General features: G+C 44.0%; 2 protein-coding genes across 6 annotated transcripts in view; one reads left to right on the top strand and one right to left on the bottom strand.

Annotated features, from left to right (window-relative positions):
- Window positions 1–7,257, top strand: part of usp34 (ubiquitin specific peptidase 34) — a 47,636-nt gene extending 40,379 nt beyond the window's left edge. For all 4 annotated transcript variants that reach the window (XM_084343955.1, XM_084343953.1, XM_084343954.1 and 1 more), the window contains exons 63-78: window positions 447–551; window positions 1,017–1,164; window positions 1,297–1,601; window positions 1,703–2,032; window positions 2,161–2,318; window positions 2,431–2,509; window positions 2,778–2,904; window positions 3,000–3,107; window positions 3,610–3,714; window positions 3,803–3,927; window positions 4,230–4,353; window positions 4,466–4,545; window positions 4,640–4,780; window positions 4,926–5,066; window positions 5,201–5,357; window positions 5,596–7,257. In XM_084343955.1, coding sequence (XP_084200081.1) covers window positions 447–551; window positions 1,017–1,164; window positions 1,297–1,601; window positions 1,703–2,032; window positions 2,161–2,318; window positions 2,431–2,509; window positions 2,778–2,904; window positions 3,000–3,107; window positions 3,610–3,714; window positions 3,803–3,927; window positions 4,230–4,353; window positions 4,466–4,545; window positions 4,640–4,780; window positions 4,926–5,066; window positions 5,201–5,357; window positions 5,596–6,332 — 2,970 coding nt within the window. In that variant the 3' untranslated portion in view covers window positions 6,333–7,257. The remainder of the gene's footprint in view (window positions 1–446; window positions 552–1,016; window positions 1,165–1,296; window positions 1,602–1,702; window positions 2,033–2,160; window positions 2,319–2,430; window positions 2,510–2,777; window positions 2,905–2,999; window positions 3,108–3,609; window positions 3,715–3,802; window positions 3,928–4,229; window positions 4,354–4,465; window positions 4,546–4,639; window positions 4,781–4,925; window positions 5,067–5,200; window positions 5,358–5,595) is intronic.
- Window positions 7,258–9,530: 2,273 nt separating this feature from the next.
- Window positions 9,531–27,074, bottom strand: LOC311252590 (cadherin-23-like). Of its 2 annotated transcripts, XM_084345864.1 has the most exons (31): window positions 26,087–27,074; window positions 24,529–24,597; window positions 23,977–24,140; window positions 23,451–23,498; window positions 23,280–23,369; window positions 22,763–22,849; window positions 22,489–22,596; window positions 22,283–22,396; window positions 21,750–21,843; window positions 21,529–21,647; window positions 20,856–21,029; window positions 20,648–20,776; window positions 20,376–20,531; window positions 19,567–19,747; window positions 18,398–18,531; window positions 17,290–18,231; window positions 16,725–16,850; window positions 16,269–16,520; window positions 16,087–16,185; window positions 15,260–15,432; window positions 14,971–15,122; window positions 14,521–14,828; window positions 13,913–14,023; window positions 13,242–13,433; window positions 11,794–11,891; window positions 11,546–11,707; window positions 11,058–11,249; window positions 10,190–10,206; window positions 10,132–10,150; window positions 10,003–10,039; window positions 9,531–9,916 (listed from the first exon to the last, which is right to left on the bottom strand). In XM_084345864.1, exons 1-31 carry the CDS (start codon window positions 26,166–26,168, stop codon window positions 9,821–9,823), a joined length of 4,725 nt encoding a protein of 1,574 aa, XP_084201990.1. In that variant the 5' UTR covers window positions 26,169–27,074; the 3' UTR covers window positions 9,531–9,820. The 2 variants fall into 2 exon arrangements, with proteins under 2 accessions (XP_084201990.1, XP_084201989.1); XM_084345863.1 differs by having other exon boundaries at window positions 10,132–10,206.
- Between the last annotated feature and the right edge of the window lie 6 nt (window positions 27,075–27,080).

Raw genomic sequence — 27,080 nt, 5'->3', positions numbered from 1 at the left:
TTCATTCCTATTTCACCAAAGTGTTAAACAGCCGGAGAGAAGAGAACAACAGTCAGCGAGAGCTGCAGCGACTGATCAAAAGAAGAGTAGTTGTCATTTATTTAGTTGATCGGTTAGTCGTTGTTTTTGTAAGCAAACACTTTCTGCTTCCAGCTTCTTCGATAAAATAATCTGCTGCTCGTCATCGTGACAGTAGACGAAGAGTCTTTGGGTCTAGAAGCAGTTTGAAGACTTAGAGACGTTGTGATGAGCATTTTTCAGACACGTTATAGAAAATGATTGTTAGTTGCAGCCTTAGCCAGCAAAGAGCCGCGCTGATGTTTACTTTTGTTCTCGTGTCTACCGAGCTGACGAGCAGCCACACTAGATGATCTAATATATGAGCGTGTAAGAAGTACGTAGCTCCAGATCTGCTTCACTAACAGTTTGTATTTCCGCTCCGTCAGGCTGCTAATCCGTTCTTCAAGCTGCTGACGATGCTGATGGAGTTTGCGGGTGGACCACCGGGGATGCCCTCCTTCGCCTCCTACATCCTCCAGAGGATCTGGGAGGTAAAACACGTCACAGACGCAGACGTTTAATTCATCGTTCTTCTTCTGAATATTTTACAAGTTTTACGTCTGTTGTTTAATGTGGCGCCAGAGTTAAATGAAGCTGTTGTTTTCAGTTGTAATGGATCCACCTCAGTCTGGAGTATTTATCAGACGGTAGTTTCAGTGTCTTGATGTTATGTGAGAAGTTTTCAGTCAGTTCTTCTCTTTTGTTTTGACCCTTTTACCTCGATTGTCTCGTAAATTTATGTGTTTTTACAAGAGAGACCTGCAGAAACAACATTTCTGTTTAAATCTTTCACTTTATTCATGAAACGTTTTCTTGAATGTGATATTTAAACATCTGACCGTCTCACCTCCCGTCTCCTCACCGTCCTCTTGTGTGAACAGATCGGTGTCACACAGACTTGTTGTCTCTGTCCTGCTCTGTGTGTCTTCATGTGTGTTTTGCGTTCCTCCCGTCAGGTGATCGAGTACAACCCGTCCCAGTGTCTGGACTGGCTGGCTGTCCAGACTCCCAGGAACAAACTGGCCCACAGCTGGGTCCTGCAGAACATGGAGAACTGGGTGGAGCGCTTCCTGCTGGCCCACAACTACCCCCGAGTCCGCACCTGTAAGAACCTCAACCTAAAATAACTTCAGTTCGTCGCCTGACAGAAACTGCCGTCAGTCTTTGTTACTCCGTCTTGATATGAGATAAAAACAGTGTCCAGTTCCTGACGGCAGCTCTCTCTCCTCCCTCCAGCGGCGGCGTACCTCCTCGTCTCCCTCATCCCCAGCAACTCCTTCCGCCAGATGTTCCGCTCCACGCGCTCCCTCCACCTGCCGACCCGGGAGCTGCCGCTGTCGCCCGACACCACCGTGGTCCTCCACCAGGTCTACAACCTGCTGCTGGGGCTGCTGGGACGCGCCAAGCTGTACGTGGACGCCAGCGTTCACGGCACCACCAAGCTGGTTCAGTACTTCAGCTTCATGACCTACTGCCTCATCTCCAAGACGGAGAAGCTCATGTTCTCTGGATACTTCATGGACCTCTGGAACCTCTTCCAGGTCCGTTCTGAAGTGTATTATTTTATTTTTGACTCTTTCCTTTAATTATTTTCCTTGAATTTGAAGCTGAAATATTTGAGCGTTCTCGTCTCTCTCTTCAGCCCAAACTGTCCGAGCCGGCCATCGCCACCAACCACAACAAGCAGGCGCTGCTCTCCTTCTGGTACAACATGTGCGTGGACTGTCCCGAGAACGTCCGGCTGGTGGTGCAGAACCCGGTGGTGACGAAGAACATCGCCTTCAACTACATCCTGGCCGATCACGACGACCAGGAGGTGGTGCTGTTCAACCGCGGCATGCTTCCCGCCTACTACGGCATCCTGCGCATGTGCTGCGAGCAGTCGCCCGCCTTCACCCGCCAGCTCGCCTCGCACCAGAACATCCAGTGGGCCTTCAAGAACCTGACGCCACACGCCAGCCAGTACCCCGGGGTGGGTGTAGCGTCTGTGTGCAGATGGACTGACGATGTCGTCTGCTTTGATTGGTTGTTTCTGTTAGTTTTAGCATCTTGGTAACATTTGATTTCCTGTGTTCTGTGTGTTTTTGCTGCCCCCTGCAGGCGGTGGAGGAGCTCTTCAACCTGATGCAGCTGTTCGTGGCTCAGCGAGCGGACATGAGAGAAGAAGAGCTGGAGGACATCAAGCAGTTCAAGAAAACAACCATCAGCTGCTACCTGCGCTGCCTGGACGGACGCTCCTGCTGGACCACACTCATCAGGTCAGCACACACACCGGCCCGAGAGCAGCTGATCAAAAAGACTGAACGTCGGCACAGTATTTGCCTTCAGGAGCTTATTTTGTCTGACGCCTGGTGTTGTTGTTCCTCTCAGTGCCTTCAGGGTTCTGCTGGAGAACGACGAGGACCGACTGCTGGTGGTCTTCAACAGAGGACTCATCCTCATGACGGAGGTACGATCAGGATCTCATGGTTACATCAGACGAGAGAGCATTAGAAATAAGGAGACATGCGACCAAAACACACACAAAGACAGAAATCTGAGAGTTATAACGTTTGTTTTATCATTTTCTGTTTATTATTTACAAAAATAAGACAACACAGTTTTTCGTGCTCTCATACACTTCAGAGCAAAGACGACTCTGAAGGCTGAATGATCTAAAACGTCACGTTGGTTGTAAGAATTAAAAGTTGAGATTTAACTGCGTCTGTCCTCTGCAGTCCTTCAACACGCTGCACATGATGTACCACGAGGCCACGGCGTGTCACGTCACCGGCGACCTGGTGGAGCTGCTGTCCATCTTCCTGTCGGTCCTCAAAGCCACGCGGCCGTACCTGCAGCGCAAAGGTAGAGAAGTGAAGACGCGAGGGGACGATGCAGGAGTGTGAGACGTGTGTGTGTGTGTTTGTTCTGAGCAGATGTTTGTGTGTGTTGTCGTCCAGATGTGAAGCAGGCTCTGATCCAGTGGCAGGAGAGGATCGACTTCGCTCACAAGCTGCTCACACTCCTCAACTCCTACAGCCCGCCGGAGCTCCGCAACGCCTGCCTGGGTAACACACACACACACACACACACACACACACACACACACACACACACATTTTAACGATTATAATTAAATAAATATTGTTTTTCTTTTCTGCAAAAATCATGTCAGACACACTCGTGTTTAGTTAAAATATCAGTTTAGCTGAAAGGAAACACACACGGCTCCAATAATCAACAGTCTGTCGGAGCACAGCCAGCTCAGTGTGCTGTGATGTTGTGTGATGGCTAATCTTCTAGAAATAACGGCTTCTAGATGTAATAAGTTCTCAGATTAAATGAGATGTGACTTGAGAACAAGCGGTTTCAGGAACTTGTTGAACATCAGGTGCGTCACCAGTGAAAACGTGTGTTTACTCTGCATGTTATTCTCGTCAGTGTCGATGTGAAACTGAAGTTAAATGATTTCATAACAGTTAAAAAGTCTTAAAGTTACCTGGATGATCAGATCGTGATGAAGGCCGACGCTCTCGTTATATTTCGTGCTCTTTGTTCTGGTTCCTGCAGATGTGCTGAAGGAGCTGGTTCTGCTGAGTCCTCACGACTTCCTGCACACTCTGGTCCCGTTCCTGCAGCACAACCACTGCACCTACCACCACAGCAACATCCCCAGTGAGTCTCCTCCTCCTCCTCCTCCTTAGCTGATGCTCAGTATACTGGATGAAGGTCGGGTTGAGTGACTGTGTGTTTGTGTGTTCAGTGTCGTTCGGGCCCTACCTGCCCTGCAGAGAGAACATCAAGCTGATGGGAGCCAAGAACAACATCCGACCTCCGAGACCGGAGCTCAACATGTGTCTGCTGCCCTCCATGGTGGAGAGCAGCAAGGTACGCTCACCTGTCACACACCTGTCGCACACCCGTCACACACCCGTCACTCTGTCAGTTTCATTTCTGCTGCTCGTCACTGATTAATTTAAATGGAGAAGGCCTGTTTGTTTGGTTCAGCCTCCAAATCGTGATGCAACATGATCATTTCCATTAATCATGAATCAAATATCTGATCGCAGGATGATTCATGCAGCCCGACTGTTTTCTGACACTTTAACACCCGCTGACTAATCAATAAAATAATGTTTAATACACACAACATTTAATAATGTGTGTGTCTCTCTCTCTCTCTCTCTCAGGGTAAAGACGAGGTGTACGACCGGATGCTGCTGGATTACTTCCTGTCCTACCACCAGTTCATCCACCTGCTGTGTCGCGTCGCCATCAACTGCGAGAAATTCACCGACACACTCGTCAAACTCAGTATGTGATGTGTGTGTTCATACGTGTGTGTGTGTGTGTGTGTGTGATTTGATAGATACCACTCATCGATCATGTCTCAGGTGTCTACACATTAACTCCCTCTCTCTCTCAGGTGTGTTGATAGCGTATGAAGGACTTCCTCTCCACCTCGCCCTGTTCCCCAAACTGTGGACGGAGCTCTGTCAGTCGCAGGTTCGTCACATTTTAAATGTTTTATCTCGGGACGAACGATGAACGCTGCGGTCAGATTCGGCGCTGAGCTGATGTGGTCGTTTGCTCTTTTCAGTCTGTTCTGGCTAAAACGTGTGTGAAGCTGCTGTGTGAGGATCCGGCCTTCAGCGAGTACATCAAGTGCATCCTGATGGACGAGAGGACGTTTCTCAACAACAACGTGGCCTACTCCTTCCTCACCTGCTTCCTGCACAAGGTACAGGTGTCGTCATTTTTTCCCATATGGTCCCATGAGGTCCACTGAAAGGGGCGTGGCTTCAGCTCTATAGAAGAAATTGTCTTGATGATGGCGCCATGGCAACCATGTTTGTTTGTGTGTGTGTGTGTGTGTGTGTGTGTAGGTCCAGGTGCTGTCCGGTCCCAGCTGCTCCAACCTGATTGGTGTTCTGGTGACGAACCTGCTGAATGAACAGAGCAGCCTGCAGCCTGAACTGGCTGCTCATCGCCTGGAGCTCAGCAAGACCAGCGGCCTGCTGAACGCTGTACGACACAAACACACACACACACACACACACACACACACACGCACACACACACTTACAGAACAGCTCTCTATCTTCTCACCTGGTCGGGTCCATTGTAACGAGCCCGTGTCTCCTCCCTCTCTCTCCGTCAGGACCTGAGGGCGTTGGTGTTGCTGCTCTCCGTCCAGCCGCCGCAGGCCGTCGACCCCGCCCTCTGCCCCGCCCTGCAGGAGCTGCTGGGTCGCTGTCGTGTTTGTGTCCAGCAGCGCAGCGCTCTGGAGCTGGAGGCCAAGGACCACAAGGCCAAAGGTACCGCACGCACACACACACACACACACACACACACACACACACACACACTGGCACCAAAACACTTATTTTCATTTAATTTAGGTGAACTGAACCCACATTCTGAGATTCTGACTCTGAAGTAACTGTGTGTTTGTGTTTGTCTTTGTGTTTGTGTTTGTGTTTGTGTTTGTGTTTGTGTGTGTGTGTGTGTGTGTGTGTGTGTGTGTGTGTGTGTGTGTGTGTGTGTGTGTGTTAGCCGAGGATGAAGGAGCGACCCCGGTGAAGCGGCGGCGGGTGAGCAGTGACGACGACAGGGCCGGCGATGCAGCGGCGCCGCTCTGCGTGGCCTCCACCTCCTCCTCCTCCTCCTCTTCCTCCTCGGCCCTCCCGCCCTGCAGCGAGCCGAAGCCCGACCACCAGGAGGCGCTGACGCCCACCAGCACCTCGGACACGGAGACGCGGGACTCCTCCTCGCTGATCGACCCGGGCACCGAGCAGGACCCGCCCTCTCCTGACCCCGCCCCCACCTCCTCTGGGAACCTGGACTCCTCTCCGAAAGAGGAGAAGATGGAGGCCTCTTCGTCGTCCTCCTCCTCGTTCTCCTCCTCCTCCTCGCTGCTGCAGGAGGCGGGGGAGGGCTTCGTGCAGGGGGAGGAGCCTGAGCCACAGCGACATGTGGCGGCAGGTGAGGAGGAGGAGGCGGAGCAGCGGGAAGGGAGGAGGAGTGAGGTGGCGTCGGAGGAGGTGAAGGAAGAGAAGGAGGCGGGCTCTAAGAGCAGCTCGGCCCCACCCCTCTCAGAGGACGCCGCCTTCCCATCAGCCCTCGGGCTGGTGGGGGAGGGGCCGGAGGGCTGCAGTGGCCACGCCCCCTCCTCCCAGGTGTTTCCGAGCGCCGGCCCCCCACCCGACATGCTGGACATGCTGTACAGGACGGTGGAAGCCACCATCGCCATAGTTACCAAACTCTCCGTTAAAGGCCCGCCCTCTTCATGACATCATCCACTCAGCGCCGCCATGAGATCTTTAACTAACTTCTTTTCTTTTCTGTTTTTTTTTTCCTCTCTCTTTGGAAATCTGACTTCAGCTCAGAGGAAAAAACTTTTTCCTGTTTTCCGTTTCTCTCCTGCTGTTCGTGTGCTGCTGTTCGTTGCCTTCTGCTGATGTTCAGTCGGTCGGTTTTTTCCAGCTTCAGTGGCTCCGCCGTGTCGTTTCGCTCCGTAAGACTCCGCGCACAGCCGACCCCCCCCGTTCGACAAACAACGAAGAAAAACAGAAAAAGTCGTACAAGCTATAGCACATTTCTTTCAAAGGGCAAAAAAAAAAGTTTTGTTGAGTTTATTTTTTTTTTTTCTTTTTCCTGTTTGTTTTATACTGATTTGAATTTGTTTGGAAAGTGATTTTATTTGCTGTAACGGGGAAAGGTTTACAGAACTTTTGTCTCCTCTGTATGTAATTTAATTTTATTGCATTTTTACTGTGTATAAAAATGGTCGTCCTCTGTGCCAGTTTTGTACTTTATGAACGAGGCAAAAGAAAGTTGCCTTGACTTTTCTGTGGTTTAATTATCCAGAAACTAAGTTTACCTGTAAATTAAGAGAACCACAAGAAACTTGATTCTGTAAAGAATCCTCTCTAGTCATTGCCTGAAGGTGTATATGAAAACTATATAAATATATATATAAATATCTTTATATATATATGAATATATAAAAAGCGGTGCTTTATTTGACTGTGGTTGAAATAAAGCCCCCATGTTGGACCAGCTGGAGCTTTTATTTTCTTTAGTGAAGTACATTCCATAATCTATTGTTTATTTTTGCTTCTTCTGCTGTGTTCTGATTTTTCTTCTGATTTTATTTTAATAGAGAATAAATTAATAAAAACAGTTTTAATATGAAGAATTATGAACTGAAATCCATGTGGAGCTGTCAGGTCTTTTTCTTTCTCTCAGTTTTACGTCATTTCAGAGAAATTGCGAGTTTTAATCGTTGCCAGGCTGCGGCTGCAGAGCGACGCTCGCACGGCATCGGGCTCTCTGCAGCGTCCGGGGACGTACGGGAAGCCGAGTGGATCAAAAGTCCTCGAGCAGCGAGTTTAAAGTGTGTAAGTTCAGAATCGTTTTCTTTACGTCACACTGGGGAAAAGGTGATTGTAGCGTTATTACTGCAGCTGCACTGGTTTGATCCAACAGATCTGAGCAGGAGTCCTCGTCTGTCGCAGATTATTCACAACTCTTGTGAGTTAAAGGAGCAGTTCACCCCGAGAGAACGCTGCAACTCTGTTTTACTGTGAAGCTCCAGAAATGTTTGGTGGAGACTGAATTTAACTCACATGAGTTGTGAAAAATGATCCTCCCTTAAAGATAAACGCTGTCGATGTGTTGAACTTCTCTGACTCGCTATAAATGTTATAAAAGCAACATGAACAGATGTTAAGTATGAAGCTAAAGGCTTCTGTTAACACTTAAAACATGGGATTGATATTAATAGATTTTAAAAAAAACTTAACAAATCTAAAAACTAAATATATTGTAACATATGAAGAAGAGAAAACTCAGATCTTGTGCTCTCAATAGTTAATATTTTAAATTCAAACCCTCCGACTTCAGGACGATCTCATCTTGTTAGGAGACAGTTTGATATCTTGTTGCTCCAAATTGAAAACATTTCGATGTTTTGTTCTTTGAAACTAGAATCATTTTTATTTTACAAATCCAGAAACAGAAGAAAGTCTCGTTTTCTCACAGATTTTATTTCATACATTTGCAAATATTAGAAAAGTAAAATTCCAACTGATTCAACGGAAAAAGATGTTTTCTACAGATCGATGTTTACATGGAAACAACAACAGAAAAGTTACTGCAGCGCTGCTTTAATATTTACATGTTTGTCCAAAAGAGATAAAAAAGTGCATCAAAGAAAAAGACAAAGAATAAAAACTGCGTCTGAAAACAAAAGTGCAGCAAGTGATTTATATTAAATTATAAACCTGGAAGATCGGCTCAGTTAGCTTAGCGGCAGCCATTTTACAAATAAAGTATCTAAACAATAATCAACAGACCGATTATTAAACTCAACCGTAGTGACATCAGATCCTCAGGGAGCCGAACTCATCGGCCACTGAAGGAACATTTCACCTGAAATAAATCGGCTTGTTTCCAGAATAAAGTGCCAGTTCGTTCATGATTTGTCTCTCAGGAAATTTTTTTTTTTTAATTAAATTTGCTCTTTAATGATGCATTTATAAAGTAAGACCTAATAATAATAATAATGTCATTTAGCGAGAGGCATCCATTTAGTAGCTTTCATCCTGAGCTTTCAGCTGGAGTTATTACTGAGCTGTTACTTGTCTCTATGACGACAGAGCAGACGGATATAACTAAAATAAATAACTGATCATTACATTCACCAGTTAATCTTTATATTTCTTTGTCCTGATGGTCAGAGATGAGTTAATTACTAATGTGTCTGTTCTTCACTACTTAGCTACTCGTCGTGCGTTGACTCCGACCAATCAGAGCGAACGACCTCTTCTATCGTTATTACTTTCTTGTTTCTTCCTTTTTTTAAAGGCAAATTTAAGTGATCAAATTTATAACAACAGATGTTTAAAATGTTTTTAGAAAATTCCCATCAGAGCTCAGCCGCCACTTAAAGGCAATAAATATATCATCCCTCTTTAAAAGGAACAGTTCACCCAAAAATGTGACCTCAGTCATCGTCTCCTCCTGATGATATAAAGTCAGCTGAAGTCTCGTAGTCCACAAACATTTCTGGAGCTTCACAGTAAAACAGAGTTGCAGCGTTCTGCTGAACACCTGAAGCAGCTGGAGATGATTTAAAACAGAAAAACAACCAAAAACACATCAAATGGTTCAAACAGCTCGTCTGCTGTGATCTGAATTGAATTGAAAAGACGTCCTTTACACCCTCGATGTGGTTCAGCTCGTGCACCCACTTCAACTTTTAGCTTAGCAGCTCCGGTGAGCTCAGCTTGATAAAGGGCGCAGATATCATCTTTTCAATTCAATTCACATCACAGCAGACGAGCTGTTTGGAGCCATTTGATGCTTTTTTGGTTGTTTCTCTGTTTTAAATCATCTCCAGCTGCTTCAGGTGTTCAGCAGAACGCTGCAACTCTGTTTAACTGTGAAGCTCCAGAAATGTTCTGTGGACTACGAAGCTTCACCTGACTTTATATCATCATGGAGGGAGGAGACGATGATTTACAGTTTTGAGTGAACTGTTCCTTTAAATCTTTACACTGACTTTTAGGGATAAAAAAGTTTTTTAGTGCCGATTCAAGTTCTTAAATCCCCCAAAAACACCATCATGAACATCTTGAAGAACAGAAGCTGGTATTTGAGACGCAGACAGTTTGTGATGTCTTAATTAAATATAATTAAACAAAATGAAAGTCACGGGTTATTTCGGTGTCGCTCTGCAGACTGAACAGTCGGACTGAAAGCTTCGGTGTCCAGATCAGAGAGACGAAGTGTGACTTCCATTATTATCCGTCTGTCTGTTGCTCCTGACCGAGTCTCTGTCGTCCTCTCGTCTCTGCTCCTGGGACTTCCTCTGTAACAGACCATCCATCATCAGATCATTCATACAGCATACTTTAACATTTTAACACTCTGAATGACGTCTTTGTCGTCTGTTACCTGTTCGGATGGTTCAGAATTCTTCCAGGCCATGTTGCTGAAACATAACGGAGGGTTTCTATTAAAAACAGGCCTTTAATTAAGAGCTGTGACCACATTTTAACGTGACGAGTTGCTCGGAGGACTTACTCGAAACCTTCACCGCGTCCGCCGATTTCCATACTGTCTTTGTCAGAATCCTGATATTTGTTCATCTTCTTGAACCTGAGAGATTAAACACACGTTGAAGTTTGAGGGTTCATCATTAGTGTCCACCTTTTGTTTAATTTCAAGAGCTCTTTAACAATTAGTTAAATATCTGCATGAGCTTTTCCAGCCTCGACTCCTTTAGAGAACACAATAAGAGTCTGAGTTCACAAACTTTAAGTCAGAAATTTGAGGTAAATCGCAGCAGCTGCATCTAAAATTATGTTTTATAGTAAATGTTTCTTTTGTTTGTAGAAAACTGAGATGGTCCTGTGGAGACAACAGCTCGGAGGAGAACATGACAAACTGTCATCTACATTTTCAAACTCCTCTTTAAAAGATACAGTCGGGTATCTGACACCAGCAGCTCCACTGTATCCTGGTGGCTTTTTGCATGTTCGTGTTCGACAAGTTCAAATAATATTCACCAAAAACAAACATGCCAGAGTTCAACAACGAAACAGCCTTCAGTGATTCAACATGACAACAAAAGTTCAGTTCCTCAAATCTGTCCAGAGTGAACCCTCTTCACAGACAAATCAATAAAGGATCTCTGAAAAAATACTAGTAGAAACATTGATCCTGCTTTAGATTTTAATGATCGAAAATTAAAACTTGCTGTGAAGGATTTTAACACAATGATACAAATTAATTCAGAATTATAATATTTAATTTTTAAATTTAACATTTTCAAGAACTGAGATTAAATAAAAAGAATGAAACCGGCACTTTCTGATTTGTCCACTTGGTGGCAGCAGCGAGAAGCCGTTCACACGATACTGACAGTTAACAAGTTATATTAACTAATTATTAACTAACTGCGTCCTGTGAAGAGGAACCAGTCTGAGTCACGTTGTGTTCAGTCTCACCTGAAGACAAAGACGACGGCCACAATCAATCCCAGCATGCTCAGGGCCACGAGGACGCCCAGAGCGATGACCACAGCCTGGTTGGAGGCGGAGCTTTGAGGCCCGGGCGCCAACTCGAGCTCAAACTGAAGACTGTCCCCGAACACTTTGACCAGCTCCGCCCTCACAGCTTCTGATTGGCTCTGCAGCTTCCTGATGGATCGACACGAGGTCAGCTCCAACTTCTTAACTCACGTGGACTGAATTTTATTTTATGTCACCGTACGAGCACTTTGTAACCTCGTTAAAGGTGCTATATAAATAAAGTTAATTATTATTTCATTACACCTGTCACATGACAAACAGTGAAAAATATCAAATGACAGTAAAAGTTTGACGTGTTTTCTTTGGATAAAGAATAACTTTTTCTTGTAGATGTTAATACTATTAATAATATATAAATCTATCTGGTTCACGCTGAGTGTTGTCATTTAAAGTCAAACTCTTACGTTGTGACTTCTGTAGAGGAAACCACCGTCCCTCCATCCAAACAGATGAAGCTGACCAGACTCCTCACGGCCGCCCTCAGCATCCTGGACTCAGGGGCTCCTCCGCTGGCGCTGGACACCCCGACGACGTCCACAGTCCAGCCCAGAACTTTACCCAAAGAGCTGAGAGGAATAAACAATTACAGATGTCATAACCTGGAAACAACACGTCTCTAAAGAGTCTTTACGGTGAGCTGAGCTCGTCGTACCTCTCCATGCCGAGGATCTTGTCCTCCACAGTGTTGGCAGGCAGGTTGAGGGAGATGACGACCACGTCGCTGCTGCTGACGCTTCCCCCGACCGTCACCTGGGGGCAGGAGAGAGTGTGGTGAGTGTAGGGATCTTCTTATTTCACATTTACATTAAAATATTCTTCACTGAATCACATATAAAATCCTGAGGACATCAAAATATCAGGAAAGGAAGCAGTAAGACTACGAAAATAACTTATAATCAGTTATTTTCAGTGTCAGAGTTTTTTGGGGCGTTTTTTGGGGATTATTCGTAGGGGAAGAAGTCAGAAATGTGTTGGAGAGCAGTGAAGCGTCAAGCGTCTTTAATTTGTTTTCATCTCAGATGATTTTTATTGTATTTCAGCAGCATGAGAGCCTCGTTTAGAAAGTAAAAGTGGATGAAAGGATCTTCTTTTTTTTTTTCTTTTTCCATCTTTGGAAACTGATAAAAGTGTTGGCAGATTAATTTTCTTGTTTTTTCATCCGACGTATATTAGGAACGTATATTGTGTTTGATAAAATAAAGTTTTTTTGAGTATTTAAAAAATAATAATAATAATAATAAATTCTCCCATTTGTGAAGTTTTAGCAGGTGAAGATTTTATTTGTCAGGCTCAAAGCTAAAAAACAATCTGTAAGGTTTTACTGTCACCTGAAAGAAAACATGAAACATTTAGCTCTGAGCCTGACAAAATATAATGAATAAATAAATCTTCACCAGCTTAAACTTCAAATGGGGAAAAAATTGTTTTTAAATACTCAAAAAAACCTTTTGTTTCCATCCGTGTTCATCACTGCAAAGATCATTCTGTTTTTCAACATTACTGCCACCTCTTGTGTTTAAGATGTGTCTTTATGTTTCCCGTAGGAGAAGCTGAATTTCAAAAAGTAGCAGCGTGAGGTCAGAGCTGACGAAGAGGAGAAATGCTGGTTCCTGCATGTTTGTACTGAAACTCACTCGGCTTTTAGTTTTATTAAGAACAGGGGGCAGCGGAGCACTCTGACCTCTTGTGGTCAAAATTAGTTTTACAATAACAAAAACTTGATCCGAACAAAACAACTACGACAAAACTTGGCAAAATTATTCTGGCTTTTCTTTTTTTGGTCCTCCAAAACTTCATTCAACTGTTTTCACAGATGGACAAAAAGAAAACATTGAAACTGGATCACCAGAATTTCAGAAAAAAATAAAACTTAAACATAAGTGAAATGTTTGTGTGTTTTATGAAACGTCTTCATATGTTAACGACGTATTTGTGATGTATGAATCAGTGGAGAGTCGAGGTCCGGACGGTTTCCTTCATCAGTCGTTATCAAAAGTTGATACACATTTATTTTGTATCCGGCTCGTTTTGCTCTCTACTGGAAGCTGAATTATTTTTCTTACCTTTCTAACAAACGTCCGTGTATTTTTCTCCACTCACCTCCACTTTGGTCGTAGCAGAAAGTCCCTCCAGGTCTGTGGCCTCCACCTCCAACTCAACCTTCTGTCCAGCCAGCGCCGCTGCCGACACCACAAACACCAGACCGGAGGACGGATCCACGTCAAAATAAGTGGAGTCTACTGACAGACTGTAGACCAGCCGACCCTGGTCGCCCACATCAGGGTCTGAAGCCTGGAGGAGGAGGTGGATTTACAATTTAAAAGCATCAGTAGTGTTAATAAATGAAGAAGTGTTGTAAACATTTCAAGATGGATGCCTCGTCCTCTACGTGTCATGCTGAGCAGGAGCAGCGTGAAGGATCGTCTTTTCTATCGACCCAAAGTTAAATAGATTCAGTTTGCTGAATTTATCCATCAGGTTCTGCTGAACTCGGCCGCTTTGTGGCAGCAGCGCCTGTTTGGACGCGTCCACTTTGTCTCAAACCTTTGAGCTTTTGAATGTCATGGAAACGTTCAGATAACGCGCTCAGTGAAACATTAACCACGTCGCTCACTGCTCAGTTCAAACTACTCAGATAAACTACTGTTTATCAGCGCGACAGTCACACAACACAGAGGAGATGTTCTTATCTGTTTTATTACAGTTTGTGTTTCTGGAAACCAGGAGGATATTTTCCAACACACGATAACAGCAGCTGGGCGTGTTATTACCTTGACGGTGACGACGGGGGTTTTATACGGAGCGATGCTGACGACAGACGCCTCATACAGATCTTCGGAAAACTTTGGAGGCTCGTTCACGTCGTCCACCTGAACCGTGACCTGAGAGAAGAAGAAAAACAAGTCAAAACACTGAAGACTCCAGAGTTACAGAGGTTATGTTGGCTGTCCTGTTTGTTTCTTAGCAGCACAGAAGAAAGAAGAAACTCATTCTTAACCACAAACATTTGTAATGATCCCTGCAGAATAAACTCAACCATGTGTCCTGAGGGTCACTCAATCATTTCAGACAGAAGTGGTAAGAAAATATGTCCTCAAGTGAGATTTGAGTGTTTTTTCTTTAAAAAACGAAACAAATGTTCAGCTCTTGGAGCGGTTAGCGTAGCTGCTACAGCATCAGTTACATCAGAACTGGGGAGTTTATTTCATTTCCACTTTTCTCCCGACTGACTTCAGCGAGAGTTTGATTGTAGAAGTAGATATATATATATATATATATATATATATATATATTGACAGAATAAAATAAGAGGACTGCAGCTGTAAAAGTTAAATATTCAGCTCATCATCATGTTTATAAGACAAAGTAAATCCTTTACCGTTGCAGCAGCTGTTGTAGGGGGCGTCCTTGTGTCCACCGCCTCCACATCCAGGACGTACCACTCCTTCTCTTCTTTGTCCAGCTGTGTTTTAGTCTTGATGTCTCCACTGGCGTCGACGGAGAACAGGTCAGTGTTTGTTTTCAGCGTGTAGGAGACTTTGTAAAGGTCACTTCCTGAGGAGGCGAAGACCGTCCCCACTATCGTCCCCACCGGCCGGGACTCGGGTATGCTGAAGTTGTAGGAGGAGCTCTCGAAGGCCACGCCCTCCACAAGACTGGTGACCCTCAGATTGACCACGACACGGGCTGCAGGAAACATCCAGGTCATACAGGAAATACTAACAACCTACATCAATAACTTTATGTTGCAGGGAAACGTCTGAAACGTTTTCTAGGTTCAAGCAGAGAACAAACAAACACAACACCTGCTGCTTCCTGTCGCACTGACCTGTGGAGCTCAGAGGAGGCGTGCCGTGGTCTTCAGCCATGGCCGTCAGCACCAGTGTGGTGTCCTCTTTGACTTCAGCAAGGTCAGAGGTCAAAGTCACGGCCCCAGTCGTACCATTTAAAGCCAAATATGGGGAACTTCCTGCGGAGAAACTGCATCAGCAGAGTGAAAAACATCTTTAATACAAGTCAGGATATTAAACAATAAACTGGAACATGATAAATCTGACGGGAATAAAATGTAACATTCAACACAATTTGACCTGCAGGTGGACTCAGGCTGAACCGACCTGTAGGTGATGAGCGCGTTGTCCTCGGCGTCTCTGTCGGTGGCCGTCAGCGTCAGCAGCAGCTTCCCCTTCGCCGCGTCCTTCAGCAGGATGCTGCTCTCGTAGCTGCTGGAGCTGAACTCAGGTTTGTTGTCGTTGACGTCAGTGAGGCTCACTCTGATGGTGGTGATGTTCTGGTGCACAGGAGACATTTGTGAGATGATGATGTTCAGACTGTGACATCAGTTTGTATTTTATTATATTTAAAGACACTTCATCTTCACATTTCTTCTTTTTTCTTCAGTTCCTTTATGATGTTGGCTGAGCTTGTTTTGGCTCGTTATATTATTGGATTAATAATTAAATTAAAATGCTTGTTAGCCTATAGAGGCTTTTTGAATAGAGAAGTCTGCAACGCCAGAAATGGCAGCTGTATGACACATTTCCAGCCCCTTCCCTTTAAAGTCAATCGCGTACTTCATCACAGCCGAACTGGGAAAGATATCAGCCCATGAGTTGCACTGATGGGAACGCACAGCTGAGATTAACTACAGTTTCAATCATTTGTTGCAGCTGCAGACGGACGTCTAATGAGCCTGGAAGAGGAGGATACCCCGCTGATACGCAGGATTACCAAGGAAGGTGCAGTTATTCAGGAAGGTGGGAAACAGGTGTTTTAAATCTTATTTTGGGGCAAAGACACCAAACTTACATGCAGTATTTATATCCAGTTGACCATTAAAAGTTAACTGCGGTAAGTGCCTGGTCTTGTTAGCCCAACATAACTGCCCCGAGGTCGTTGCCAAGATGGCTGCCGAATGACGAGACTATAAGGGCTTTGCTCTCACCTCTCTCTGTGGGGTGCCGTTGTCCGAGGCCCTCACCAGCAGCTCATAAGTTTCCCTGATCTCCCGATCCAGAGCTCCAACAGCAAGCAACGTCCCATCCTGCAACACATCACAGGAGTCAGAGCCGGAGCACCGACACAGCACAGGTCAAAGATATCTGCACAATCCTCTCTTGGCCTCACCTCTCTGAATCTGAAGAGTGGGTTAGGGGAGGAGAGAGAGAGGGTGACCTCTCCGTTGGGGCCGAGGTCGGCATCCGCGGGCACGATGGTGACGACTTCTCCTGGATTTTCCTCCGAGTACTCGCCCTCGGGGATCTGTAGGGGGTCCTCGATCGTTGGGAACTGTGGGGCGTTGTCGTTGTAGTCCAGGACGGTGATGTTGAGCTGAGCTGTGGCTGTCAGACCGTCTGTGGGCTGATCCACCGCCAGCACCTGAATACAGACGAGGAGGACAACACGGACTCAGCTGAGTGAAGAGACGTGATTATTTTACAAGCAAAAAACTTTACAAGCAAAATATGTCTCAAGTTAAAACTCAAGACTTGTGAAGCAACGGGAGGACTTTCATCAAGCCTGTAGTGAAGATGTTTAGCAGGAAGGTATTTACACCTTCCTTCACAATAATAATACTTATACCTCTAATACATAGTTGTCCTTTGTCTCTCTGTCCAGGGTAACGTCGTTCTTCAGCGTCACCACACCCTGTTTGTTGATGTCAAAGGTATCGCTGGTGTAGACGAAGTCACCATTGGAGAATCCACCCTGAGGAAGAAGAAGATAAGATTGACGGGTGTTACACACATTTGCTGACTTCAGTGTTCACCAAGTTAATCATCATCGTTGAAATAGCAGCAGATATCACAAGCTTATCGAAAACAACATAAAGTATGATCTGAGAAATGACTCACGGTCTTTATATATTATATAAAACTGATTATAACGCAGCAGTGCTGTTAGAGCGACATCAGGGCTCATATCATCAGTTTCCATCTGATAGAAATCTGCCAGGTCTTTACATTTATAAGATAAATAAACTGCGAGAGCAAATTAATGGATTTTATTGCATACAAATCAGTAACTAAGGCTGTAGTGATGGATACTTTGGCTCGTGGATGTTAACCAGCCAGAATTAAACCATCACATTTGAGTTGTATTTTACATTTAAGGGTTAATGACATTTTAACCAGCTGCTTGAACTCACCTCGTCCCTGTCGGTGACCTCCAGCGTCAGGATGGACGCACCGCTGGCCAGGTTCTCAAAGACGGCCACCTCGTAGCTTTCCTTACTGAACACAGGAGGGTTGTTGTTCACGTCCTTCACCTTCACCACCACAGAGCCGTTCCTAACCAGTGAGGGGGTCCCTGCATCGGAGGCCTGAACCAGCAGACTGTACATCTTCACCTCGCTGTAGTCCAGAGGCTGGACCAGCTGCAGAGTCCCGCTGGAAGAATCCAGTGCAAACACAGCAGGGTCTGACGAGGGACTCTCCTGGAGAATACTGTAAGAAACTCTCCCGTTCGCTCCTTCATCTGGGTCTACAGCTGACAGGGTGAGCAAGCTTGTACCCACTGACTCCGTTTCCAACACTTCAACCTGATACTCAGCGGCTGAGAACTCGGGGACGTTGTCGTTGACGTCGGACACTTGGACCAGCAGGGTGGCTGTGGCCGACCTGGCTGGACGACCCTGATCTTCAGCCACCACCAGCAGGTTGTACTCTGCCTTGGTCTCCCTGTCAAGTGCACCAGCCACACTCACCATCCCAGACACAGGATCGATATCGAACCTCCCCTCTCCTCCTCTCAGCGAGTATCTGAGCTCCTTGTTGAAGCTGCTGTCTTTGTCTGTAGCTTGGACGGCAGTTACATTGGATCCGACCTTTGAGTCCTCTGGGACTGATTCTGTGACAGAACTGGAGGCAAAAACAGGACTGTTGTCGTTGACGTCAGTGACTTGAACCTCCACGACCGCGCTGTCACTGTCGACGCCGTCAGAGATGGAAATTGACACAGAGTAGCTGTGTGGGCCTTCATCATAGTCGAGCTTCGCCTTCGTGGCGAATTCACCGGTGGGGGAGATGGAGAACTTGTCAGCGAATTCACTAACTAGAAAAGTCACAGGTTTTATTGCCTGGTAGTTCACCTGAAGACATAAAGATGAGGAGACAGATGTAAAAATTAATGTCCTGACAAAATAAAATTGTGGAGAATCAAAAGTGTCTCAACAATCACACCTAAATAGAAATCAGTTTTGGATATCAGATGAACAGGTGTGGGTAAAGTGGACACGACTCATCACAGAAACTTACCCTGAGAATCATAACTGGTGGGTCCTGCTCTTCTACTACGGTGCCACGGTAGACCTTTTGTAAAAACTGAGGTTTTGAGTCACCAGGAGCACGAATGGTCACCTGTGCTGTGGTGGAGCGAGATACGGCGCCCCCTAGAGGAGAGATGGAGAAAAACATCGTAATGAATTTTAATATTGAGCGTGATAACTCTTTTTCTAACTTCCGTCCGTGGAGGTGGCTGCTTGTGTTTAGGATGAGCAGCTGGGACAGTCGACACACCTCTACGTTAAAATTATACGGCTGCTGTTCCCCCTTTTCTTAGGCCAGGGCTGGTTTTAAAGGGCGTTTCACACCGAGGCCTCAGTTTGCTTCAAATTAACCAGACTGTACGACATCTCATCCCACCACGACTAAAATCGAAATATTTGTACCCGTTCCAAATGATTATACAAAGCCTCCTCATGGCTGCATCCGATTGCCTCCCAATCGCTCTCAAAGATCGATCGGTCTTTAGCCGATCTTCATAGACGCGATGGGATGAGCCCAACAAATGGGAACAATGATGCACTCTTTCTCCTCCAACGCTGTTTGACAGTAACAGCCACCTCCTTTGAAGCACACTGAGGCCCTCAGAGTTATCTTACCTCAAGACTTTTATATCTACGGACAAGATTTATCACTCGTTAGCACGATTTCAATTGGATTTCAGTGAACCTGTGTTCTACAAACAACTTGACCTTGCCACAAAATCAAATCTCAAAAGTCTCTACAGTGAGTGTTCTCAAGATGGTAATCCTGCGTTTTATGTGTCAAAAAGAACAAATCGAAGATGCTATGCTCCAGTGTTTAAATTACGCCGGGCCAGGAAATGGAAATCTTAAACATCATGTTCGAAAGATGGCATGGAAAGCTGGCGCTGATACAGCTCCGTGTGTCGGATCACCAATCTGTACAAGGGTGTGATAAAAACTTTATGACCACAAAGAATTCAATAGTGCCAAAGGTGAAGTGCCTGACGTGTCTCTTCTGACTGAGATGCAGTTGTTGGAAGTTTCGGCCCACAGAGAGCAGTTTAATATCCTGTGCCTCGTGTCATCTACTGCTATCTAGGACGAGATTAACACTTTGTGCAAACACTACTACTTCTGGCAGTGCTGGATACTACGAGGAATACTGTTCAGACCTACCATCTCTGGCTGTTATGTAGAGCGGGAACTCCAAAACCTTGTTTTCAACCAGGGGAATAACTTTAGCCAGCGTGATCTTTCCAGTGTTTTCCTCGATGGCGAAGTAGCCGTCAGTGTTCCCGAAGTCGATCGAGTACGTGATCTGTCCATTTTCGGCATCGTCTAGATCTTCTGCGTCAACCTTTGTGTGAAATTATACAAATCATCATCTTAACAATGTAAAGTGAAGATGACATGGCAACAAACTGTAAACATAAGTTGACAAGAAAAACAAAAACATCCCAACTAAAACGTTAGACTAAAGGATGAATCAGAGGCAGGATTCATTCAATACTGTACCCAGCAGACATCTGTAAGTCCAATCAATGAACTATGTGAAGTGTTATATAATGACGTGATTCATTAAGTTCACTGAGTCGTAAAAGTCAGGATTAGATATAGAACTGAGTCATCAGCGTACAACGAGGGCTCGTTATTAATTGCAAGGACAAGAGTAAGGGACCTCAAACTGAACCCTGAGGAACGCCATATTTAAACTGAATCCCTGCCTGTTGTGCTGACACCCTGATTCTTGTTGGGATGGAAGGTAAAGATATATATTAATCAATTATCAAGTGTTTTTAAGTGTTTTGCCAGGTTTAATACAAATTTAAGGGATGTTACTCCCTTGTCATGAAAATCTATTTCCATCAGAATATCATATACAACTTGAAGTGGGCCACCTTCAGGCTGTGCATTCAATTAATCACTTAACATCGATTAGAAGATTTAAGTCATAAATATTAGACAGAGGTGTTTTAGTCACTCACCTGGACCAGCAACATTCCCGCAGTCTGATTTGCAAACACCTTTCCCTCGTACTTGTTACTGGTGAACACAGGACTGTTGTCGTTCTCATCCACAAGAGTCACACTGACTTCCACGGCTACAACGTTGTTTGGTGGATTCGTCTCCTCTGCTTCGATCTTTTAATTAACAAAAGAACAGCATCTAACTTAAAATGTAAACATGCTGAGACACAACAATGTCCTGCAACAACCAAAAAGCTCAGTGTTCATGTTTAATGTGAAATCTGGGTCACCTGAAAAGTGAAGCTCTTAGTGGTCTCTCTGTCCAGAGCTGCGGAGTCCTTCACTCGGACCGTCCCGTCAGAACCGATAGAGAAAGGAGCCGATTCTGGAAGGATCCGCAATGTTCCCACAAATCCTCCCTGAGAAAGAGGATCATGGAATATATTATTGAATAATTATCAATCAATAACCGAGTGTGGTTTTTAGTTAAAAATCTACCTGGTCCAGGTCGGTGACGACCGCTTTGAGCACGACAGCGCCAACGGGAGAATTTTCCGGAAGTGAAACAGTGTAGTTGGACTGGTCAAACTCTGGAGCGTTATCATTCACATCCTCGATAGTGACAGACACCACAGCATTGGCCGTCTTCAAGCTGTCGTCTGTCTGGGCCGCCTGCAGAGACAAAATATTACAGAAAACCATTAAAGGGAGAACACGTAACGCTGTTTGTTGTGAAGCTCCAGAAATACTTTGTGGACTACAAAACTTCACCTGACTTTCCATCAGCATGGTGGTGAGCAGATAATGACTTTGATAATGAATTTTCATTGTTTGGATGAACTTTTCCTTTAATTATTCTTTTGTTTTTGAGCCAATAATCATGCTAGCTAGCAACTAATGTAGCACAGAGAGGCATTTAAGGCACACGGCAAGCAAACAGAGGAAAAGATCATCGACTGCCTACATTAAATGTTGCTTAACTTATATTTTCAAATAAAACACAAATATATTTCATGTCCTTGCTTATATTTTCACTTTTTAAACAGACACATTCGCGTTACGTTTCCTGCAAATACAGAAGTCATCAATTGCCTCTGCTCGTGTGCTACGAGCGTCAAATGTCACAATGCTTCATGACTTGTTTTACACTCTAATATCAGGAAGCTGTTACCTTGATGTTGACAGAGATCACACTGCTGCTCATCTTTTCTCTGTCTATGGGAGTCTGCACAGACAAAACTCCACTGCTGGAGTCAATGAGGAAGTTACTCAGATACTCTTCTGGAGACACTAAACAAACAAAGACGAGGTTAAATACGGAGCGTTTCTTCACAGATTTTAGTGTTTTGCCTGTCAGAGCTGAATTCGAGACTTTATTCTCTTGTCGTTTACCTTCACTGATGCTATAAGTCAGAGCCACGTTGAGCCCGATGTCTCCGTCCTGAGCCTTTATCGCCTCTGGCTCAATGGTCGGGAAAGGCCCATCCTGAAATATGTGATGCACAAGGGGTTAATGTTCAGCTCTTCTATCTAACACTCCACAGTCAATATTAAAGAAAACACACCTGCTACTCATACTTCCCCAGAGTGACTGCTAATTGCTGTATTACATTAATACATCCATGATTGTAGCTACTGTTAGCTTGTTAGCGGCGTAGCTAGCCAGACTATCAGGGAAGTGATGATGTTTAAATCTGTAGCACAGGAGCGCCAAATTGCTACAAGTGCCAATTTCTACATAATGTTGCTTTAAATAAAGGTGTTATGACATGGTGGAAGCCCAGACATGTCAAGACTTGTGAGAGAAATGCTGTAGTATTTAAGTTGATAATTCTGAGTGTTATATTGTGGGCAACTGGACTTTCATGCTTCACCTCTCATCCAAGAGGCTTCTTCAGTTGTAGTATGCAGTTTTAAAGACTCACCTGATTCTCTGGAATAAAAGCCCGGTACATGCTGTGGCTGAAATATGGATTCAGGTTGTCAAAGTCTTCTACGTTAAACACCACGTTGGCTGTGTCAGTTAACCCAAAGGGATCCTGTAAACAGAGACGAAGCAGATCAATCAGGTAGTCACGTCATTTCACTTTTTTCCAGTTGTTTCTGTATGAGTTTCAATACTTTTACTTACGCTGGCCGTCACTACGAAGTTGTACTGTTTGACTAAATTGTAGTTTAAACGTCTCTTCAAAGTAAAAGCTCCTGCGTTGGTCAACATGAAGTCCTCTGAAGCTGGTGCCTTATGGGAGAAAGTTAATCACATTTTCATATTGAATATTATCGTTTACTCATGGTGACACATACTTACATTCAGTAAGTAGTACTTACTGAATGTAAGTATGTGTATTATTGGTGTAACTGGAAAGATTCATTCAGCTTTTATAAATATGGGTAAATCTTATTACAAAGGTATATGTGATTGCGTTGTTGTCTGGGCTGCTGTCTGCGTCCGTCGCCGTCACTCGAACAACTTCGTATCCCACAGGACTTGACTGAAAGAAGAAAAGGATGAATGATGCGTACACGAATATACACACACACACATGTTGTAGTCCATACAAGTAAACATTTAGTCTGCACACAGTATTTGTTACAACATTTAAAGAAACTGTTTCTGAAAATCCCCCTGTACGTGTGGACTGGGCCTGTGATTGCACCTTTTATAGTGCCCTTTTATGTGACCAGCCTAAGACACACCTGTGCCATATTTCATACTGTTTAATCATCATCTGGACACGTCACACCTGTCGGGTGGATGGATTGTCTGGACAAAGCAGCAGTGCTCACTAACACGGAGTTTAACCAATATGTCGACAAAATTATTTGAGAAAATTGGAGCAAAAACGAAAGTGTTGCATTTATATTTCTGCTCAGTGTCCCGACAATAGATACAAATGTATCTCACAGATTTCAGTGACTCACCTCAGAGACAGTCTTACTGTAGAGCTTCTCTTCAAATATCGGGCCGTTGTCATTGATGTCCGTGATTTTCAGTTTCCGAGTGTTGTTGTACTGCAAAGGTGAACACATCATTTGAAATATTTTGTTTTGCAGTGTTGAGTGAATACTCAAAGACTTTTACATTTTACTCACCTTAATATCGCCAACACACATGATGGAGTAAAACAAGGTGCCGCCACTCTGTAAGACAGGAACACAGGGCACTTTAGGTCTGTAGAGACACCTGACAGAGCACACTACAAACCTCTCAGTAACGATGTGCTAAAGGTTAAATATATGTTCATATACGTTCAGACGCAGGGTGAATAGACGTGCTTCGATGTAACTGAACATTTAAGTCTGTAACTATTTTAGTAGACACCCGAAATAAAGGCATGAACCTGAAAATGAGCATAATATGGGACCTTTAATATCGACATGAGCATGTGAGACAAAAAAAAGTGAAACTATCCTTCGGTGCAACTCAAGCACAGAAGGAAAATGCACAAATCTTTCTCTAACCTCGCAAACTGATGCAGATATGGTTATTATTAACATTTCTGCAGAGATATTTTCTTATGTTGTGTGAAAATCCAGTCCAGGTGGCAGAGTGCATTTGCTGTTGCGAATCATCAGTACATTCATTTCATTTCTATCAGACAGCGTTGTCATAACTCACGTCTGTCAGTGTGTCGGCGTCCAGCGGCTTCTTGGTGCGAACAGTCGCGCTGGTGTCTCCGAGCGTGAAGCTGAGCTCCAGATACTCCAGGTGATGGTCAAAGATGTAGGGCACCAGCTTCACACCACTTCCTGCTGCGATCCCATTCACCAGCTCCACATCCCCTGCAGCATCATGGGAGCATTGTGAGAAGGACTAAAAAACTTCTCTGAGTGAACTTTTAATAAATGATGTATCTCACTGATGTGAACACTGCAAACTAAAAGAAATGATGAGCCTTTAGCAGGAAAGTGTATTCTGTAGTAGCTCATTAATGATGCTTTCATCTCATAAATCAGACAGAGACATTTTGCTTTTCCACACATGGAAGTAAATCCAACTTTTTAATTGTAAAAAAGTATGTAAATAAATAATAAATAAATTAAATAATAACACAAGAGATATCTGCCTCTTGCAAAAGAAACATAGACAACACATTTTCTAAAGTCACCTTCTGCTGGATTATTTTACATTAATCTTATTTTAAAATCCATAATGTAAAATGAAACTTACCTGAATATCCTTCATCCACTGGACCAAAATCTTTTCCGCTATTCGTAGTACAATCTATGTCTGTAGTAACTTTAGGAACAGAAAACAAATACAAGTTAATACAGAAATTACACATTAATGTAGGTTTATTCAAATACCTGCACATTGAAACCCTCCATAACAACATCTGGTATCTGGGCATGCATAATGTTTTGGTTTTATGTGCCTAGCTCGAAATGTTATTACCATTTGATTAGGGGTGTTAATGACAGACTGACATTGTCCTCCCTGAAGCCACTGTGATAAAAAACACATTTCTTGTGTGCTAAACCGGCAATAAGGAAGATTAACTGGTGATCCATTTCTCTTACAGACTACATGTTTCATAAACTCACTCTTTGTGGTCTTCTGGAGTCCTACTGGATATGTGGAAAAAGTAGTATGAAGCCTTTTTGTGGCTCCAGACGAAGCTGCATGTAATCTGATAAATTGCCTCCAGTGATGTCACTCAGTGGCAAAGTTGCATTGTGGTTAATGAAGGCAGCTGATTTTGAAAAGCATCATCACACTCCTGTAACACTGTTTGACTCATTATGGACAGTTTGAAAACAAATGATCAAAATCAATACAGCAGAAGCAGAGACATCACCTTTTTAAATCCACACATTCGTCTTCTATTTCAAAACCTTGTGCCTACATTACCCACAATGCAACTGAATAACATCACAGGAGGTGATTCATGAAGCTACATGCAGCTTCCTCTGGACCTGTAAACACACTTTAATGTGTGAAATTGGTGGAGCGACCCTTTAAGTGACTCTCCACCATTGGACAGAGATACTCTACACGTGTTTTGTTGAAGAGGTCTGAAACAAACGGACCATTTAAAGTAAATGACAATATATTTTGTGTTTTGTAACTTCTCCTGCCTTAATCAGTGTAAAAGTAATAATAATGTGGTTTTGTATCGAGGCGTTTACCATCACACTGTACTGAAAACTGTGAATTTATAATCTTTGGTGACTCTGTACTGTAATTTTTCTTTCTTACATCCGTGTAGAACCTGATGTTGGACTTTGGAAACACCATAAAGTGAGGCATAATCAAACTGACAACATAATCTAAATTTTAAAGCCAGCGTTGTTTAGTGTACGCAGATAAAGGGCTGGGCCACTGAGTATCTGCTGGCTGCTCGAGTGCCTGAAAGACTAAAAGTAGATTCACGATGGCACAGCCCGATACCTGCTGCAGGGCCCGACGACGTCAGAACTTCATTTAACTTGAATACCGAGCTTCCATAGAAAACCTCACCAAACATTCAGCATTTGTCATTATTTGTCATTATATGTCAAGATTAATACTACGTATGACTCGTTGATTTTTGGACGGATTGAACAAACAGATTTGGACACGAAAAATGTGTCTCGTTACAAACAAAATCAAACTGATGGTATTAAATTCAGGGTCCTCAACACAGAAAACAGTCGACCTCATTGTTTCTAACATTAACCGTTTTAAATCAAATCTCTACCAATCTCTACCTCGATGTCCAAACTCCATCCATCCAGATTCTACTCACATAAAGGACTTCCAGAGACGACACACACGCAAACGGAGATGACGAGAAGGAGACAAGGCCGAAGCAAACCGCCGGAGTCCATGTCGGCTCCGCTGTGTTTTCCCCGAGCCTGAAAACTGACAATGAACCGATCGCCTGAATCACAGGTGTTATCAAGGGACTGCAGTTCAGCTCTCCCTCCTTCCCAGCATCCTGTTTTATGGCAGGTTATAAAATATTACAGGTTTCAGTGACAGCGGGCCGTTCCAAAGAGCAACTCTGAGTTTCATTTCCCCTGAAACAGTGTGAACGAATCGTGTTTCACCTCACAGGAGAAGTTCAGGCTGAATCCATCTATCAATAAAGGCTGCTGAAGGCCTACACCCACATTTGAGATTGGAAAATTATTTTTGACCTTGTTTGTACTTTTAATGTGTTTTTATTTTATTTTTTGTGTTTTCCTTTTGTAGATCGTCATATCTTTATCAGTATTGTAAAATGTTTATTGTTTCTTTGAAAACAGACTCTTCCTGTTTGAGGACTGAACTAAACTAATGTAAATGTTCACAGATTTTAATCGTAGCACCAGAAATTGTAAAAGGATTAACTGGTGATGGAAAGAAGGAAAGTTTGGGTTATTGAATGGGCGCCAATAGGTGGTGGTTATAATCAGTAAAACTGTAACGAAGGCTGAGCCAACACTCAACAAAATGCAATAAACCAATTCATGGCTGGTATCACAACCAAAGATTAGTTTGCCATCTCTGGGCTCAACTCTGGCAAAGTCTCAAGTCTTGAAGTCCAAGTCCTAAACAAGGCATTGTGTTCCCTTCACCAACAGTACAGAAACATGTGTAAATAAAGGATGTTGTCCTAATTATCACATGAACTGTCGTGAGGTCACAGTAACCTCGATCTTTGACCGCCAAAATCTAATCTAATCTAAGACATTTGTTCCAAATCAGAAGAAACTGCCTTCATAAGAACGGGTCATACAGACCACGGACGTAATTTG

Source organism: Pagrus pagrus (genome assembly GCF_965226575.1).
Source record: "Pagrus pagrus genome assembly, chromosome: 2".
In the NCBI taxonomy this organism is placed as follows: Eukaryota; Metazoa; Chordata; class Actinopteri; order Spariformes; family Sparidae; genus Pagrus; species Pagrus pagrus.
The sequence above is the reverse complement of the archived record's forward strand: the minus strand, read 5'-3'. Positions and strand labels throughout refer to the sequence as shown.